We start from the raw sequence: 17,581 nt of genomic DNA, 5'->3' as shown, positions 1-17,581 counted from the left end.
AATGCATTACTGCTTAGTAACGGCACAGTAACTAATATAAACAGATGTAGATCCCAGATACTACAGTAAACGCTTCTCACAGGAGGCTGAAATTTGGCCTCAAGTGGATCTTCCAGCAAGACAATAACCACAATGCACACATCAAAATCCACAAAGAAATGTTTAAATGGTCACAAAATCTAAATGTTACAATGGGAATCTCAGTCTCTGGACTTGAAACCCATTAAAAACACGTGGTTTGATTTTAAGAGGATGGTCCATAAGCACAGACAAAGGATATCAAGGACCTGGAAAGATTCTGTATGGAGGAATAGTCTAAGATCCATCCCAATGTGTTCTCCAAAAGGCTCAGTACTGTTATCCTCGGAAGGTGAGGTATTGAAAGGTATTGAAAGCAGGGGTGTCAATCATTTTTACCCTTATAGAACTTCGAAAAAATTAGATCACATGTTAAACAAAATATCTTTCTCTGAGTACAATTTGTGAGCATACAATATAGCTTAGTATTTAAGTTATTTATTTTATACTGTCATTTTTGCTCATCTTTATCAAGGGAGTTAATAATTTTGGACCCTACTGTATGTGTATGATGAAGAACTAGAGCAGGGGTGTCAAACTCATTCCATGATGGGCCTAGTGTCTGCAGGTTTTTGGCTTTTCCTTTCAATTAAGACGACCAGGTGTGGGGAGTTGTGACCTTAATTCATCAGTCAAGTGCAACAGAGGAATGAAAACCTGCTGACACCCGGCCCTCCGTGGAATGAGTTTGACACCTGTGGTTTAGAGGGTTGTTAGAGGAGGAAGGCCAGTCTTCCTATCCTTGGAACCAGGATATCCACTGCTCTATCCGTTTCTCTAGGATGAGGTGTCCCTGCATCCTCTTTAAACTAGAGGTGTTTTGTTCCCATGCCCGTAACAAATAAAAAAATGGACATTGGCAAAACACAGCAGGATTAGTGGGGGAGAGATAAATCTTTACCAGCATTTTAGTAACATTCTCTTCCTTAGTAACTGGGAATAAACCCTTTCAAGTTGCTCTAAATTCACCAGTAATCCAAACACTAACATTCTGTGTGTAATGGAGGACATTATGGTTGATGTACTGTAATAAAACAGGCAAAGTGCAGGAAGAGAAGAATGATATGACAGAAGAAATGATGGGTGGCTAGGCATTAACATCAGCAGGGAATGAAGAGTGGGGTAGATTCTAGGGATGAAATAAATCTCCCTCCATTGAAATGTTTCTCTAAGATAAGTTATCAGCTCAGACACAATACTCAAAAACTATCCAGGCCTCTCATCAAGGCAGCTACACAAATTCGATGACAATAAACATTTCTCAAAACATTTTATTGTATCAATAATACTCACAATAATGTCACAGAAAAATCACAGAGTGTTTAAGAAAGGTCTGGTCTATGTAGGATATTTTTTATTATGTTTTAAAACAGCACAGCTTCAAATAAAAACAGTCAGTGGATGAGGAGCAAGATTACAACCTTGAAATTATACTCATGAGGACAGAACACTGAAGGAACCCAAACCTCACTACACATCAGTCTCATTTAAATGTGGCTAAAACTACAACTACTGCCAATCACAAATGCTTCACAATTTTATGAATTTCGTACAATGCAAAAAAGTTGAAAAAGGTATTGTGTTTATCAGTTAGATACAGTACAAAGACATCATTCTATTAGTTTACCGGTAATTGTAATGACACGGTTCTAAGCACCAACCTGTCGGTTGAAGTTATATTCATTGACTTATATTCATAGATCATTTATACACAGTTAATGAGGAGGTGACGAGGCAAGAGGGGGTTGAGCACCATGAAAATCCAACCTCCCCCTGTTTGCTCTTCCCCGTCCACCCACAATAGGAAACCTTAAAAATATCTGGTGTCCCCAGAGAAGCACCATCAATATGCAATAAATACATTTAAGAAAACAAACATATACAAGTATAAATAAAGTCACAATTTACAATTCTTCATTTTCTCTGTAATCCAGAAAAGGAGATAGCAACCAAAAAAAGAGGTAAAAAACTGGGAGAATGATCCCATTAGAATAAGAATAAGATAAAGGGGATCTTCTTTAGGGCGAATTGTAGCAATCACATCTCTCTCTACCAAACATTATTTAGGATTATTATGCAAAAACTAAAATCACATTAAAACACACCAGATTTTCAACAAAGAGTGAAACCAGATTAGTCCTCTAGTTCTAGTTAACCCGTATTTCAGAGAAATTTTTACAATTTCTTAAATGAATATTCCTAATGCTTTAGAAAGTTGTGCCTGCATGTTTGATTTTCTAATTTCCTTTCATCTAAATACAGTTCACAAGGCCAATGTGGTGTACCTTTAGGCTGGTAAAACTTTAGAAATATCTAGGTCAGAATAAATACAATGGAAATAGCACCCCAAAGAGTATACAGACAGGAATGACAAATGTCAGAGTTCACCTGAATAGAAAACCAAACCAAAACAATGGGATTTCAATGAGACTATCAGCTACTTTGCTTGTGAAGCAATTCCCCTGCTGTTACCATAGCAACACGGTAAATTCATGGACATAGAATAACTAGATTGGTGTAAAAAAGTTCCATTGGATTTGCATAAAAGTACCTGAATTAATGCACCATATACCGGCTACTTGACGCTTTTGAATCACAGCAGTGTCCGTTTTAATTAAGACCTGATTTCCAGTGCTAACAATGTTCACATTTTCTGTAGTTGTCTGACATGTTTTATTAACAAATAGTAGTACCAGTCTAGTCATTCTATCTCAAGACTCAAGTCCAATCAGCAGCTGGTAGGAGGGGAAGACAACAGTGAGCTGGAATTCAATTGGCTGATGGCTGATGGCCAATATCTTATTGTGATGTAAACAATACTGAGTAAACATGGTTGGCTGTTCACCAAGTGTTAGCAGTAGTAGTATTCCTTGAAGACAACGTCTGTGCTGCCACTAAGTAGGAGCTTTGGTTATGGCTGCCAGACAACAGGGAGGATGCTTCACTTGGAGCAGGGTGATGGAGTCTGGAGAGAGAAAGAGGAAGAAAAAGGCAGACAGAAAGGGGGGTAAATATGATGGACATAACTTCATAGCACATAGAAAACCTGTGTGTGTGTGTGTGTGTATGTCTCACCACACAGATGCTGTCATAGGTTCTCATCAGCTCCTCCATGCAGTACTGCTCCAGCACCACTACTCCTGCCAGCGAAGGGCTTTTGGACACGGTCCGGGCACAGTCCTCACAGTGCACCATGTAGGTCTTCCTGCTGCCAGACTCACTAGTTACAAACAGCAGGTCAAACACCTCCACCTGCACACAGACACAACACAATCACTCACTGCAGAAATAACCAAAGGCATACACCAACACTCTGTTGGTAAGATGCTCGGGTCATGGTAGTTCATAGCAGGTCTGATACGGGCATACACCAACACTCTGTTGGTAAGATGCTCGGGTCATGGTAGTTCATAGCAGGTCTGATACAAGCATACATCCACAGGCTGTTGGTAAGATGCTCGGGTCATGGTAGTTCATAGCAGGTGGTTGGATACAAGCATACATCCACAGGCTGTTGAGAGGGACTTACGTCACACTCATTGCAGTAGTAGGCTGGTTCGTCCTTCACACGGCTCTGATAAGAGATCTTCTTCCCTGCAGCAACCAGCTGGTCTCTCAGAATCTGAATGTGCTTAATGGACTGTAGGAGACAATGTCTGAGAGAGATAGAGAGGTAAGGTGTAGCAAGAAACAGACATTCATACTAGATAGATGACGAGGGACATTTACACACACACACACACACACACACACACACACACACACACTTGACCATCTTGTAGGTTTCTTGGTCGGTGATCTTGATAGTGCGGGCTACATTCCAGGTGACATGGATCATCGGAACGATGGACTTGACCTTCTTGACCTCATTCCACTCAAAACGCTCCAGAGCCAGTTGATACTGGTATGCTGCAAGGGCAAAGACGACACACACATACTTTACAGTAGAAAAGCACACAAAAGGATTTTGATATGAATTTGACTGAGGTAAATGATAGTGTAGATTCAGTAGCTGCACTGTGCATGACCCAGCTCCCATTTCCTATCTATGTCCTGCTGGACACTGCTAGTAACTCACAGTTGAGAGGTCCCACGTTCCAGGCGATGTTGTTGCACCAGCCCACAGCCTGCACCCAGTGGACGGACCCTGCGTTGATCCACACCAGGTCCCCTGGTCTCTGGATGAAGCGGTACACTGGGATGTTGGAGCGGTACAGGTCCTCCAGAACAGGCCACCAGGACCCAGTCAGGTAGTCTACTCCATACCTGAAGGAGGGGGTAGAAATGGTAACAAAGTGGTGGTTGCTGGTTCAAATCCCCTTTGAGTCACTGTTGTTATGCCTTTCAATGAGCAGAACAGCTCAAAATGCTTAACTAATTTGAAAACAGACCCTCACACAAAAACAGAACCATGACTCACTTCTCACAGAAATTGTTGATGTGCTCCCAGTAGTGTTCATGGACTGCAAACCACTCACAATCTCCCGGCCCAATGTTGATGTTCACAGAGCAGAAGTTATTATTCTCCTGGTGGCCTGAAAACAGACATACAGATATATTTAAGCCAATGGACAGAGGCATGTAATATGCATATAAACACACACCAATATAACTCAGACACTGACCAGGTGTACGGCTGCCGGGGACCTTCATGTAGAGCTGGACGGTGTTCATGCCCAGGATGGTGTGTCCCACGTGGCTCAGCATGTTTCCATTGTACTCCACACGCATGAAGGCTGGTAGCTTCAGCAGCTCCTGCAGCTGGGGCTTCCACCTGGTAACACGTGTCAAACACTTAACACTTCCTCTCTAATGGTGTCCTTAGCCCTGTCTAAAACAATCAACCACATGTAAAAGCTAATCTCACCTCTTAGGATCAGAGATGTCGATGTTGGTGCCGAATTTGATAATCTTCCCAGTTGATTTCGCCTCCGGCCTATAGGAAAGAAGAAGTGTCTTTAATAACGGCAGAACATTGTTTTGATTAAACGTATTGTATTTGATTTCATAAGGAGTTGACTGCACAGTATGCTGTGGATACTATGAGGTGACCTGAGTGTGTTAGCAATAGGGGTAGGGCCAACTTTGGTAAGAGTTGCTTTGCTAGTAACCACAGTAGGGCTGGTTTTGCTGGTGCCAGATGCAGGGTTGGTTGATGGGTCAGAAGACGGAGTCTTCTTCTCTTCATCCTCATCCTCATCCTCACTGTCCTTCTCTTCCTGTAGACACATTTAGGCACATGAACTTAGCTGGGCAAAGAGAGGAAGTGGGGGGGGGGGGGGGGGGGTATAGGTAAGCATTATGTGTTTCTGTGTGTGATACTTGTGTGTGTGTGTGTGTGTGTGTGTGTTCATCCACAACCTGGAGGCTTTCCTGGAAGCTGGAGGCCTGGTACGCAGCGTACTTGAAGATGGTGGTGTGTGAGCGGCTGCTCTCGCAGGGCCAGGTCTGAGCTGAACCAGTAGCGTCCCAGTTCTCATCAGCAGGCTGCTGTACCTGGGTCCTCACCTCCACAGCATGCTCTGCATTGGCCTCCACCAGAGACTTAGTGGAGAACAGACCCAGGTCTGACAGAGAGGGAGGGAGAGGAAAGAGAGACAAAAGTATAGTGAGTAGATGATAAATTATGTTGATGTTTTAACTTTTAGCCCTGAGAAAAATTGAAATGTGCAAACTCACTGATTCGTAGTGATCCAGCCAGGCCTCTGATGACAGTGACAGGGTTCTTGGGGTCAGTACAGAATTGGAGGAGGACTGGGGAGAAGGCATCTCTCTTACTCTCCAACTGGACACAGACACACAGGACAACACAGGAATACATCAACTGGGCATTGCACAAATACAGAACTGATACATGAGTAATGGATATGAGAATGAAGAAGAAAAGAGGGGGGAAAAAGAAGAAGAAGATTACTTTATGGTCTATTGTCATAAGACAAAGAGCTGCATGTTTTTTTGTTGTTGCTTTAACACCCCCCCCCCCCCCCCCCCCCCCCCAAGAACACCCACACAGACAGGTTGGTGCATAGGGTCAGCCGCAGTGCAGCGCCCCCAGAGTGTGGACTCACATAGATGCTTGGTGTGGGGGGGTTGAGCTTCTCTCGTGGGATGGGTGTGTTGGTGCTAAGGACAGGCTTGACAGAGAAAGCAGGGAGCAGATAGGACTCCCGAAACTTCCCGTTCACCTTCGCCCCCCTAAACAAACAGAGAGAGACAGATGAAGTGGGAGAATTCAATAAGATTGAATTAAATACACTTTTCATTGTTTTGTGCCACAACCTCTCTTCCTCCAATGAAATGTCTTGGTAGTAAATATACAGTACCAGTCAAAAGTTTGGACACACCTAATCATTCAATGGTTTTTCTTGATTTTTTACTATTTTCTACATTTTAGAATAACACTGAAGACATCACAACTATGAAATAACAAATATGGAATCATGTAGTAACCAAAAAAGTGTTAAACAAATATATGTCAAAATATATTTTAGATTTTAGATACTTCAAAGTAGCCACCCTTTGCCTTGATGACAGCTTTGCACACTTGGCATTCTCACAACCAGCTTCATGAGGTAGTCACCTGGAATGCATGTCAATTAACAGGTGTGCCTTGTTAAAAGTTAATTTGTGTAATTTCTTTCCTTCTTAATGCGTTTGAGCCAATCTGTTGCGTTGTGACAAGGTAGGGGTAGTATTCAGAAGACAGCCCTACTTGGTAAAAGACAAAGTTCTATTATGGCAAGGACAGCTCAAATAAGCAAAGAGAAATGACAGTCCATCATTACTTTAAGACATGAAGGTCAGTCAATACGGAAAATTTCAAGAGCTTTGGAAGTTACTTCAAGTGCAGTCGCAAAAACCATCAAGCGCTATGATGAAACTGGCTCTCACGAGGACCGCCACAGGAAAGGAAGACCCAGAGTTACCTCTGCGGCAGAGGGTAAGTTCATTACAGTACGTAACTGCACCTCAGATTGCAGCCCAAATAAATGCTTCACAGAGTTTAAGTAGCAGACACATCTCAACATCAACTATTCAGAGGAGACTGCGTGAATCAGGCCTTCATTGTCAAATTGCTGCAAAGAAACCACTACTAAAGGACACCAATAATAAGAAGAGACTTGCTTGGGCCAAGAAACACTAGCAATGGACATTAGACTGGTGGAAATCTGTCCTTTGGTCTGATGAGTCATATTAGAGAGATTTTTGGTTTCAACCTCCGGGTTTTGTGAGACGCAGAGTAGGTGAATGGATGATCTCCGCATGTGTGGTTCCCACCGTGAAGCATGGAGGTGGTGGTGTGATGGTGCTTTGCTGGAGACACTCTCAGTGATTTATTTAGAATTCAAGGCGTACTTAACCAGCATGGCTACCACAGCATTCTGCAGCGATACGCCATCCCATCTGGTTTGCACTTAGTGGGACTATCATTTGTTTTTCAGCAGGACAATGACCCAAAACACACTTCCAGGCTGTGTAAGGGCTATTTGACCAAGAAGGAGAGTGATGGTGCTGCATCAGATGACCTGGTCTCCACAATCACCCGGCCTCAACCCTATTGAGATGGTTTGTGATGAGTTGGACCGAAGAGTGAAGGAAAAGCAGCCAACAAGTGCTCAGCATCTGTGGGAACTCCTTCAAGACTGTTGGAAAATCATTCCTCGTGAAGCTCGTTGGGAGAATTCCAAGAGTGTGCAAAGCTGTCATCAAGGCAAAGGGTGGCTACTTTGAAGAATCTAAAATCTAAATCTAAATCTACATCACATGTACCGTGTACTCACTTGCAGGACCTGACGACCTCGCTGGCTGTGTGTCTGATGCTGACCTCTCTTAGTGGGATCCTGCGCTCCTCGACCTCGGAGGCGATGAACATCTCTCGGTTTCCACTCTCCACCTTGATCAGACGGATCTTCAGCTCCTTGGGAGAGCCCATGGACAGAGCCTTCAGCTTGAGGAAATCAGCAGCAGCCAGGGGACAGGGGGTCCTCCTCACTGGGGCAGCAGAGGCAGCCGGGGTGGGGGAAGGGGAGGAGGTGTTGATAAAGCTGGTGGTGGATGCTGTTGCCAATATGTCTGGGTTGCTGCCTGGTGTGGACGTCTTGGTTTGAGGCTCACTGCGCCTCTCATTCTTCATCTCTGTTGATTGTGCCCCCTGCTCAGTGTTTCCTGTGTGCGTCTTGTCTTTCTGTCCCTGGATGTCTTTGCTCTGGAGGCCATGGTTCCCCTGAATGGGACGGCTCTTCTTAGTGTCTTTGTGCTGCTTGGCTAGGCGACTGGGGTGAGGTGTAGATGAGGACAGCGTTATAGAGGCTGACTTTCTGTCACACTTTTCTTCCACGTTCTTCTTTTCATTTCCTCCACTCCTCTGATGACTGCTGACGCTGTTATCTTGTTTTCTTCTCTTCCTCTTCCCTTCCCCATCTCGGTTTCCATCCGCACCGCTTGGCTCCGTCTTTCTGTCTGTCTGCCTGCGTGCCTCCCTCTGTCCTCGCTCCTCCTTGGTGGTGGCAGGCAGCCGGTGTGTGGTGGTCAGTCTAAACTCAGCGCTCAGAGACCCGGCCGTCTCCCCATTGTCTACACCCTTAGTCTTCTCTTTCTTTCTCTCATTCAGAATCTCCTCCAATCTCGCGTGCTTCTGTTTTGTGCGCTCCCCCACGGAGAGCTGTGGTTGGTCGAGGTTTAAAGGAGGGCGGGGTTTGGAAAGCGGATCTGAGGTAGTGTGAGTGGATGATTTGCTAGTGAGTCTTGGGGGCGTGGTGGAGTCAGATGTGGGGGAGGGGTTCTGCTGGTCCTGACAATTGGTTTCGGGATCCATGGCGAGGGATGAAGAGTACTTCACTCCTCCCATGGAGCTAGGAGGAGGACGCCCAAACGGACCGCCGCGATATGTGTACCTCTGGCCCCCCAGGAATGAGGCCAAAGACTTGAAGACATCAGCCACTCCTGTCTGGTGAAGGTGTGGCCGACGGGGAGGCAGAGAGCTGGGCGATGTGTCCCCACCACTGTCCTCCTCTTCCTCCTCCTCCTCTTCCTCCACTCCATTGGGAGTATCAGGCAAGCCATAGAGCTTGGCCAGGTCGCTATGGCGAAGGTCATCAGCACCCCTCCCCTCACCGACACCCTCGGCCTTCTCATTGAGCCCCTCTGAGTTCCCATGGGGGGGTGAGAGGGGCGGGCCGTGGGTTGGGCTGGGCTGCAGGACAGGTCTCCTCATCACTCCTCCCTCCTCTTCCTCTTCCTCACTCAGGGCTGATGCTGGGGAGCCTTGCCAACTGAGAACAGGGGGGCTGGCAGGGGGGTTGTCTCCCATCTCCTCCACACTGCCCACCCCCGCCGCAGGTTGGAGATCTGGGGCCCGCAGGACCCCACCTTTTGGACTAACACCCCATGTCTCTGTCTGGATCTGGATGGATCCCCCTGACCCAGCCATAGGGGGAGCTGCTGGGGTTTTGGATGAGAGTGTGGAGGGGGTCAAATCAGCCTTCCTCCCTGGGCTGCATTTAGAATATGTTGAAGGGCTGGTGGGCTGAGGACTGGTATTACGGGTCTTATTGTTCGTGTTGGTGCTGATGTTGTTGTTGTTGGTGGTAGTGTGAGTGGTAGTGAGTGGAGGACAGGCTGGTAGTGGTGAGTCCTTGACTGGGAATTTGGGTTGAGTTGGGTTTGACTTGTTCAGGGTCCCTCCCCTCTCTGACTTTTTGTGTTTGGATGGATGTGGGGAGGGTGTGGGTTGGCTGGGACGGGCTGCAGGCGGGCCAACAAGTGGGATTGTCTCTGAACTATTTGGAGAGCTGTGCTCATGGGACTTTCCACCTCTTTCTTGGGCCTTCTCCCTGTGTATGTGTTTGCCAGGGGTGGATGGTGTCTGGGAGGGTTGGCCTGGCTTACCTGGCGTCCCTGGAACCTTAGATCCAGACTTAGGGGAGGAAGGACATACTGACGGAGGGAGGGATGATTTACATAGGGACTTTGAGGATCCCCTCTCTGCTTTTTCCATATTTTTATCCCTAAGGCTCTTCTCCCTTTTCTCTGTCTTCCTCTCTTCCTCTTTCTTTTTCCTTTCCACTTTGTCCCTCCCTTCTTCACCTTTATGGGTTTTATTCTTCACCCCATCCCCACTTTTCTCTTCTTTTTCCTTTCTCCTTGTCCTCTCCTCCATCTTCCTCTTCTGTTCCCTCTTTCCCTCCTCACCTCTTTCTGCTCTCCTTTCCTTATGTTTCCTCTCTGTCTGTTTGTGTCTGTGAGGCTGCAGCTCTGGCCTGTTGCCAGTAGGTCTGTTGTTGTTGACAGTAGGAGAGCTGGGTGGGGTCTGAGGCTCTGAGGCCCTGCTAGGCTTCATCTCTAACCTCTGAGCGCTTGAGCCTAGCCATGTGGGGGAGGCAGAGAGAGGGGGAGGTGTGGGACTGGGCGAGGGTGTCCTTGGTCCCCGTTTGTGGGGTGTGTCAGTGCCAATGTCAGGGCTCCTCTGATTGGGAGGAGGATCTTTCTTCCCACTGGCCTTACTAGGAGTGGTGGAGCTGGAGAGGCCAGAGGGGATGGAGGAGCTCAGGGTGGTGCAGCATCCATCTCTGTGGTTGCTGTTGCGGTGGGGAGGCTCTGTAGCAGAGGGCTGGGAGGGGGTCTGATCCCTTTGCTGTCTGTGGGAGCGTGGAGCTGGGGGGCTGTGCTGAGGTACTGAGGGGGGTGATGTGGGATGCTGGTGGTGGAGGTGCTGGCTGTAAGGCACGCCGGTGCGGTCTGCTGGTGAGGAGGGGTGCTGGGACTGGCCATCCACCTCCACTCTGGATCCATGGTGGGGGGGTCTTCTGTTGCCACTGGGCTGGGCTGTAGAAGGGTGGCGGGCATAGGAGGAAGGAGGGGGGTCTTGACCATTGAAGAGGGCCTGGGGAACTGGAGAATGGGTAGAATGATGTGTTCTGTATTTGAGACTCCCTAATCCTGACTTGGTGGATTCCTGAAATAACGAGAGAGAGAGGATGGTTCATAGTCTTTAATAAAGCATGGCTTTCTTGAAGATCATTTGCTATTAACTGACTTACTTGTAACTCTATAGACAAGCTCCTCCTGTCAGCATGGGTGCGAGGACCAGGTCTGTCATATGATTGTTTCCAGAAGCCTTGTTCGGATGGGGGGTAGTGGGGTGGTGATTGGTGCTGGTCTGGGCCGGGTAGATACACTGATCCACGGTGAGAGGGCTGGTGAGAGAGAACAGTAATAACAGTCGGTATCCTGGTGATGTATATTTGAACCCTGCCAGAAGGTGGTGCTATTGTATAAATATCACTCAGAGTTGCTTCAAACCACTGTTCCAGGATCAGATAGATACAGTGGTGACACATCATTCAGGGCAGGTGGGGCAGATTTCTACTCCAAAATGCAGGTGTTTCAGCCTAGCTCAGTGCTTTTTGTGGTGGTGGGGCAGGCCAGCAGAAAATAGGAGTATTGCACCGTGATTGGCTCTGTTCACTCTGTTCTGTCACTCATGGGGACACTATGTCACCAGCCTTTAGTAAGGGTAGACATCGAAAATGTGAGCCCTTTGGGTCCTGCATAGACTTAGATTAGAAATCCCCTTCAAGAAGGATTGGCCACAGATTTGATTTATTTATTTATCCGTTATTTTACCAGGTAGGTTGACTGAGAACACGTTCTCATTTGCAGCAACAACCTGGGGAATAGTTACAGGGGAGAGGAGGGGGATGAATGAGCCAATTGTAAACTGGGGATTATTAGGTGACCATGATGGTTTGAGGGCCAGATTGGGAATTTAGCCAGGACACCGGGGTTAACACCCCTACTCTTACGATAAGTGCCATGGGATCTTTAATGACCTCAGAGAGTCAGGACACCCATTTAACGTCCCATCCGAAAGACGGCACCCTACACAGGGCAGTGTCCCCAATCACTGCCCTGGGGCATTGGGATATTTTTAGACCAGAGGAAAGAGTGCCTCCTACTGGCCCTCCAACACCACTTCCAGCAGCATCTGGTCTCCCATTGAGGGACTGACCAGGCCCAACCCTATTTAACGTCAGAAGCAAGCCAGCAGTGGTATGCAGGGTGGGATGGTGCTGGCAAGATAAAATGATGGCAGATAAAATGAGGTCAAATCACATGATATCTACAGTAGCTTTGATTGGACTGATCATGTCAACATCATACTTTCAAAATCTTAGCTAGCAGTCATCATCATAAATCAAGTAGACAAATCTATTAAATCCTTTTTAATCCTTGTCATGTGAAGAGAAATAATGAAGATAAATTATAGATAAAACGTGTCGGTGCTCATCGGCCATAAACATTACACAACAAGTTGGAAATCGTAAATTCAACAATGAGTTGTTTGGAAGGAATCGGTGACAGTGGCTAACCGCAAGCATTGCAGCTGGGAAGTCAGACTGGAAAAATACATTTTTAACGGTCATCCAACTTGGAATTGTAAATCTTTCTCTTATGACAAAATTTGCCAATGAAGTACGCACAACAAAGTGAGTCCAGAAATGTCTTATATTCTGCTGCATAAATTATGTAATATGCCATGGAGATATAGTCAGCCATTTCAGCTATGTTTTTAAAAAAGGCAGTAAACAAGGCTGAATTAACTGTTACGCTGCCAGACAAGGCTCCGCTGATAGCCAGGTGTAGCGGTGGTAAGGATTCACTCCATGGGGCTGAAAAGAAAGCTCTGCTGTTGGGACAGCTTTATGTAGGCCCTAACAGTTTGTGGGTACCGCTTGTCACCGTTGTAGTGCAATTAATGTATTGTTTAGTATTGTGATGTGTAGTGGCTTTGCTGGCATGCATCAACACATTTTGGGGGTGGGGGTGTGTGTGTGTGTGTGTGGGGGGGGGGGGGGGGGGATTTAGATGATATTACCCTAGTGGTTAAGGTTAGCAGTAGAGCCATCTGATCCTAGATCAGGTTAGAGAGAACATATTTCTCAAGCACTAATAGCAGAACCAGCTGTGGTGGGGGACCTTCCACTCCTGGAAAACACAGGCACAGGGAGAATGGCCTAGGAAGAGGTGTAATGTCATGATCACTAGTTCAGGTGGCGACTTATCTCCCCTGGGCAGATTCTGTGTGTAGACTGAAGAATCTGCCGAGACTCAATGGGATGCGTGAGATAACAAGCTGCAGTATTTTCGTTTTTTGTGTTTTTACTACTGGTTATATGGATGTATCAGGTTGGGCCAAGGAAGTGCTTATTAAACTGCTGCGCTTCGAGTGCTTTGCACGAGTACCCACATGGACCCCTTTTCCTCCCCAATGTCGATCTTGTCTCATCGGACTCAGGAGGCGAAAGTTGAGTCATGCGTCCTGGAAACATGACCTGCCAAACCGCGCTTCTTAACACCCGCCTGCTTAACCCAGAAGCCAGCCACACCAATGTGTCGGAGGAAACACTGTTCAACTGACGACCGAGTTCAGCCTGCATGTGCCCAGCCCGCCAGAAGGAGTCGCTAGAGCACGATGACCCAATTAATGCCCCCCTACCAAACCCTCCCTAACCCGGATGACTCTGGGCCAATTGTGCGCCGCCCTATGGGACTCCCGATCACTGCCGGTTGTGATACAGCCCGGGTTCGGCCATAGACCACTGCGCTACTCGGGAGGCCCAGAACTCTTGATTTCTAATACGTATAGACCAAGAAGTTAATCACACAGCTGACCAAATTAACATATTATGGAAGATTTTACTTCTGGGTTAACAGAGAATAGGTGGTGACTGACCTGCTCAGGACAAGAGCTCCTGCTCCTTTTGGCAGGGCAGTCTTCCCTGGGAGGGGGGGGATGCTTTGCGGGTGGGGAGCGGTGTGGAAGTTGGTCACGGTGGTGGTTGTGATGGTGGGAGGCCGCGCGCTTCCATGGTCCTAGTTCCTGGTCCATCATCCTGCCCGGGAAGGCCCTGGAGCGATCTGAAGGTGCCCACCTCTCTGCTGGGGAGCCCAGGTCTCTGCGGGGGTCTCTGGGCAGATGGTGCTGGTGGGGACCCCCATACTGGGAGAGACAATTCTCATTATTAAAGTCATGCAATCAATCATAAAAATGATCTAATATATTTAAGCAATAAGGCACGAGAGGGTGTGGTATATGGCCAATGTGCCATGGATAAGGGCTGTTCTTATGCATGACGCAACGAGGAGTGCCTGGATACAGCCCTTAGCCGTGGTTTATTGGCCATATACACCACAAACCCCTGAGGTTTCTTATTGCTATTATAAACTGGTTACCAACGTACACTACCGTTCAAAAGTTTGGGGTCACTTAAAATAACATCAAAATGATCAGAAATACAGTGTAGACATGGTTAATGTTGTAAATTACTATTGTAGCTGGAAACGGCTGATTTTTTAAAATGGAATATCTACATAGACGTACAGAGGCCCATTATCAGCAACCATCACTCCTGTGTTCCAATGGCACGTTGTGTTAGCTAATCCAAACGTATCATTTTAAAAGGCTAATTGATCATTAGAAAACCCTTTTGCAAATATGTTAGTACAGCTGAAAATGGTGTTCTGATTAAAGAAGCAATAAAACTAGCCTTCTTTAGACTAGTTGAGTATCTGGATCATTATAATTTGTGGGTTCGATTCCATGCTCAAAATGGTCAGAAACAAAGAACTTTCTTCTGAAACTCGTCAGTCTATTCAAGTTCTGAGAAATGAAGGCTACTCCATGTGAGAAATTGCCAAGAAACTGAAGAGCTCGTACAACGATGTGTACTACTCCCTTCACAGAACAGCTCAAATTGGCTCTAACCAGAATAGAAAGAGGACTGGGAGGCCCCGGAGCACAACTGAGCAAGAGGACAAGTATATTAGAGTGTCTAGTTTGAGAAACAGATGCCTCACAAGTCCTCAACTGGCAGCTTCATTAAATAGTACCCGCAAAACATCAACAGTGAAGAGGTGACTCTGGGATGCTGGCCTTCTAGGCAGAGTTGCAAAGAAAAAGCCCTATCTCAGACTGGCCAATAAAAATAAAATATTAAGATGGGCAAAAGAACACAGACACTGGACAGAGGAAGACTGGAAAAAAGTGTTATGGACAGACTAATCTAAGTTTGAGGTGTTCAGATCACAAAAAATAACATTTGTGAGATGCAGAAAAAATGAAAAGACGCAGTGGTGGGCCGTCAGGGCCAGCAAGGCCTTCTTTGCTGGCCTAAACATCATCAGAATATATATATTTTTTAAAATATATTTTCCCACAAATATGTATTAAATTGTTCCCCAGAGTAAGAGTTATACTCTTCATTTCATAGCTTTCCTCTTGGTTGCACTGCTTCCAGCCCCAGGTTGAGATTTGGAGGGCTAGGCCTTTATGTTAGATCTTTTATCCAATCATATTCAGCCATCATGTGTTGCCAGGGGTCTAAAATCTGCCCCCAGGCCTTCAGAATCAACAGTGCGGGCGCTTGTAGCTTAAAGTGAATGGAAATTAAAATTTTGTGTCAACCAATCAGCTTTAGAGTTAACTATTGTATGCCTGCTGGATGGCTCCAGTGTCACACAAGAGCCAGCTAGCAGGCGTAGTGCGTGCTCGTCTTTTCATTGGATTACCAATATTGAGAGGCAGGTCTATGCAGAACCTCAGAACTAGGAAACTGAATTTGATAAATGAATTAATTTGCGTACTACTAAGCTGTTTTTTCAACCCACAATGGCGGAAGGAGGAGAAGATATCGATTTGGTTGAGGATATAATTATAATGCCATTCTCAAGACGAACTTTTCAAGAAAAGTTAGACATTGTAAGGAGAGGTCGCCCGACGCCGACGCTACAAAGCCTGTCACAGGCGGGAAAGGGGTTCGTTCGCCACTTTCAAAGTTCCAACTACGAGCGCTATCAATGGCTCACAGGCTCCTAGAAGCACTGCAAACTGCACTGTTGGGAATGCCTATTATTACAATTGAGCGAGAGAGGCGCGGGTTCAGTCAAATCTACGATGACACAGCGCGCATCTCAAGTTCACCCAGCGCACGCAGAGGCCCAGCACAAGGAGACCCTCGCACATACTACCAACAACTCCACAGCAATATTCTGGACAACATTCTTTGCCAGATAGGAAACAGATTTCAAGACCACGAAAAATGTATGTTTCTCTCCCTCCTGGACCCCAAGCACTTTCAGACCTACCGGGAAAAAAATCCTGCAAACAGCCTTCTCCAGCATAACAGAGAGTCACGGAACACTGTTCGACCTATCCAAGCTAAAAACAGAACTGACTGTAATGTATGCTATGACTGATTTTGAAGGGAAACGTCCCTCTCATCTCCTTGATTTCCTTAAGCAGAAAAATCTGAATGAGGACATGGGGCAACTTTACACATTGGCATGTGTGACAGTGACTGTCCCTGTGTCCACGGCTTCTGTCAAGCAGTCATTCTCGGCCTTAAAGCGAATCAAAACGTATTCCAGAAATGCTACTGGACAGACTCAGCTTTCAGCATTAGCCTCCATGTCGATAGAAAAGGACTTATTGGTGGAACTAAAACGCACAGATAGACTGTACAACAGAGTCATTGAAGTCTTCTTGAGGAAAGAAAGGAGGATGGATATTGTGTTCAAATAATCAGTCTTTGGTGAGTAGGCATACAATGCATTTGATTTTTTATTAAATGTGTATGTATGTTTCGCATTTTATTTAGTTAATATTAAATAGCCTATATATTAACAAAATAAAATGGCAAATAGCCTATGTTGCAAATTATTTGTTTTATTTTTTATTTTCAGTGAATAGTTATGTGTCTTTATCATCACGGTGAAACTGCTTTGGGTGCGACGCAACGCCTGGTTATACTGCGTTTCTGTCTAAATGTATAGTGTCCAGAGCCATGGCATCATAATGATGGTAATAAGAGGTGGATTAATTCGGGTGGGACTGTGTAGGACCTCACTGAAGGCCCAGGCCCCAGGCCCACGGCACGCCACTGAAAAGACGCCATCTGTCAAGTATGGTCGAGGCAATGTGATGGTCTGGGGGTGCTTTGGTGGTGGTAAAGTGGGAGATTTGTACAGGGTAAAAGGGATCTTGAAGAAGGAAGGCTATCACTCCATTTTGCAACGCCATGCCATACCCTGTGGACAGCGCTTAATTGGAGCCAATTTCCTACTACAACAGGACAATGACCAAAGCACAGCGCCAAACTATGCAAGAACTATTTAGGGAATAAGCAGTCAGCTGCTATTCTGTCTATAATGGAGTGGCCAGCACAGTCACCGGATCTCAACCCTATTGAGCTGTCGTGGGAGCATCTTGACCGTATGGTAATGTCGTGTCTTTGGCTATGCCGGATTAAGTGATATGACATGCTATTCATATATATATATATATATTTTATATTGCCTGATTGAGCTAATCCTGTAAATGTAATTAACTAGAGATTCGACACCACAAAATAATATTTATAGAGCTGTTATCTTCCGAATAAACTCTTAAAGACCTAGTAATATTTTACATCAATAGCAGTCAATATTAATCGTCATCTTAATT

At 46.0% G+C, this 17,581-nt stretch overlaps 1 protein-coding gene across 6 annotated transcripts in view; it reads right to left on the bottom strand.

The window, feature by feature from the left end:
* Positions 1–1,331: 1,331 nt before the first annotated feature.
* LOC110509928 (lysine-specific demethylase 6B) overlaps positions 1,332–17,581 on the bottom strand; it is a 53,381-nt gene continuing 37,131 nt past the window's right edge. For all 6 annotated transcript variants that reach the window (XM_036968029.1, XM_036968028.1, XM_036968027.1 and 3 more), the window contains 15 exons: positions 13,814–14,080; positions 11,118–11,273; positions 7,860–11,032; positions 6,147–6,273; positions 5,758–5,863; positions 5,440–5,645; positions 5,131–5,297; positions 4,946–5,014; positions 4,704–4,852; positions 4,499–4,613; positions 4,157–4,344; positions 3,846–3,987; positions 3,608–3,734; positions 3,154–3,330; positions 1,332–3,043 (listed from right to left, as the gene is read on the bottom strand). In XM_036968029.1, coding sequence (XP_036823924.1) covers positions 3,020–3,043; positions 3,154–3,330; positions 3,608–3,734; positions 3,846–3,987; positions 4,157–4,344; positions 4,499–4,613; positions 4,704–4,852; positions 4,946–5,014; positions 5,131–5,297; positions 5,440–5,645; positions 5,758–5,863; positions 6,147–6,273; positions 7,860–11,032; positions 11,118–11,273; positions 13,814–14,080 — 5,193 coding nt within the window. In that variant the 3' untranslated portion in view covers positions 1,332–3,019. The remainder of the gene's footprint in view (positions 3,044–3,153; positions 3,331–3,607; positions 3,735–3,845; positions 3,988–4,156; positions 4,345–4,498; positions 4,614–4,703; positions 4,853–4,945; positions 5,015–5,130; positions 5,298–5,439; positions 5,646–5,757; positions 5,864–6,146; positions 6,274–7,859; positions 11,033–11,117; positions 11,274–13,813; positions 14,081–17,581) is intronic.

The sequence above is a fragment of the Oncorhynchus mykiss genome, chromosome Y (genome assembly GCF_013265735.2).
Source record: "Oncorhynchus mykiss isolate Arlee chromosome Y, USDA_OmykA_1.1, whole genome shotgun sequence".
Classification (NCBI taxonomy): Eukaryota; Metazoa; Chordata; class Actinopteri; order Salmoniformes; family Salmonidae; genus Oncorhynchus; species Oncorhynchus mykiss.
Note: the sequence above shows the minus strand (reverse complement) of the source record. Positions and strands in the feature narration are given on the sequence as shown.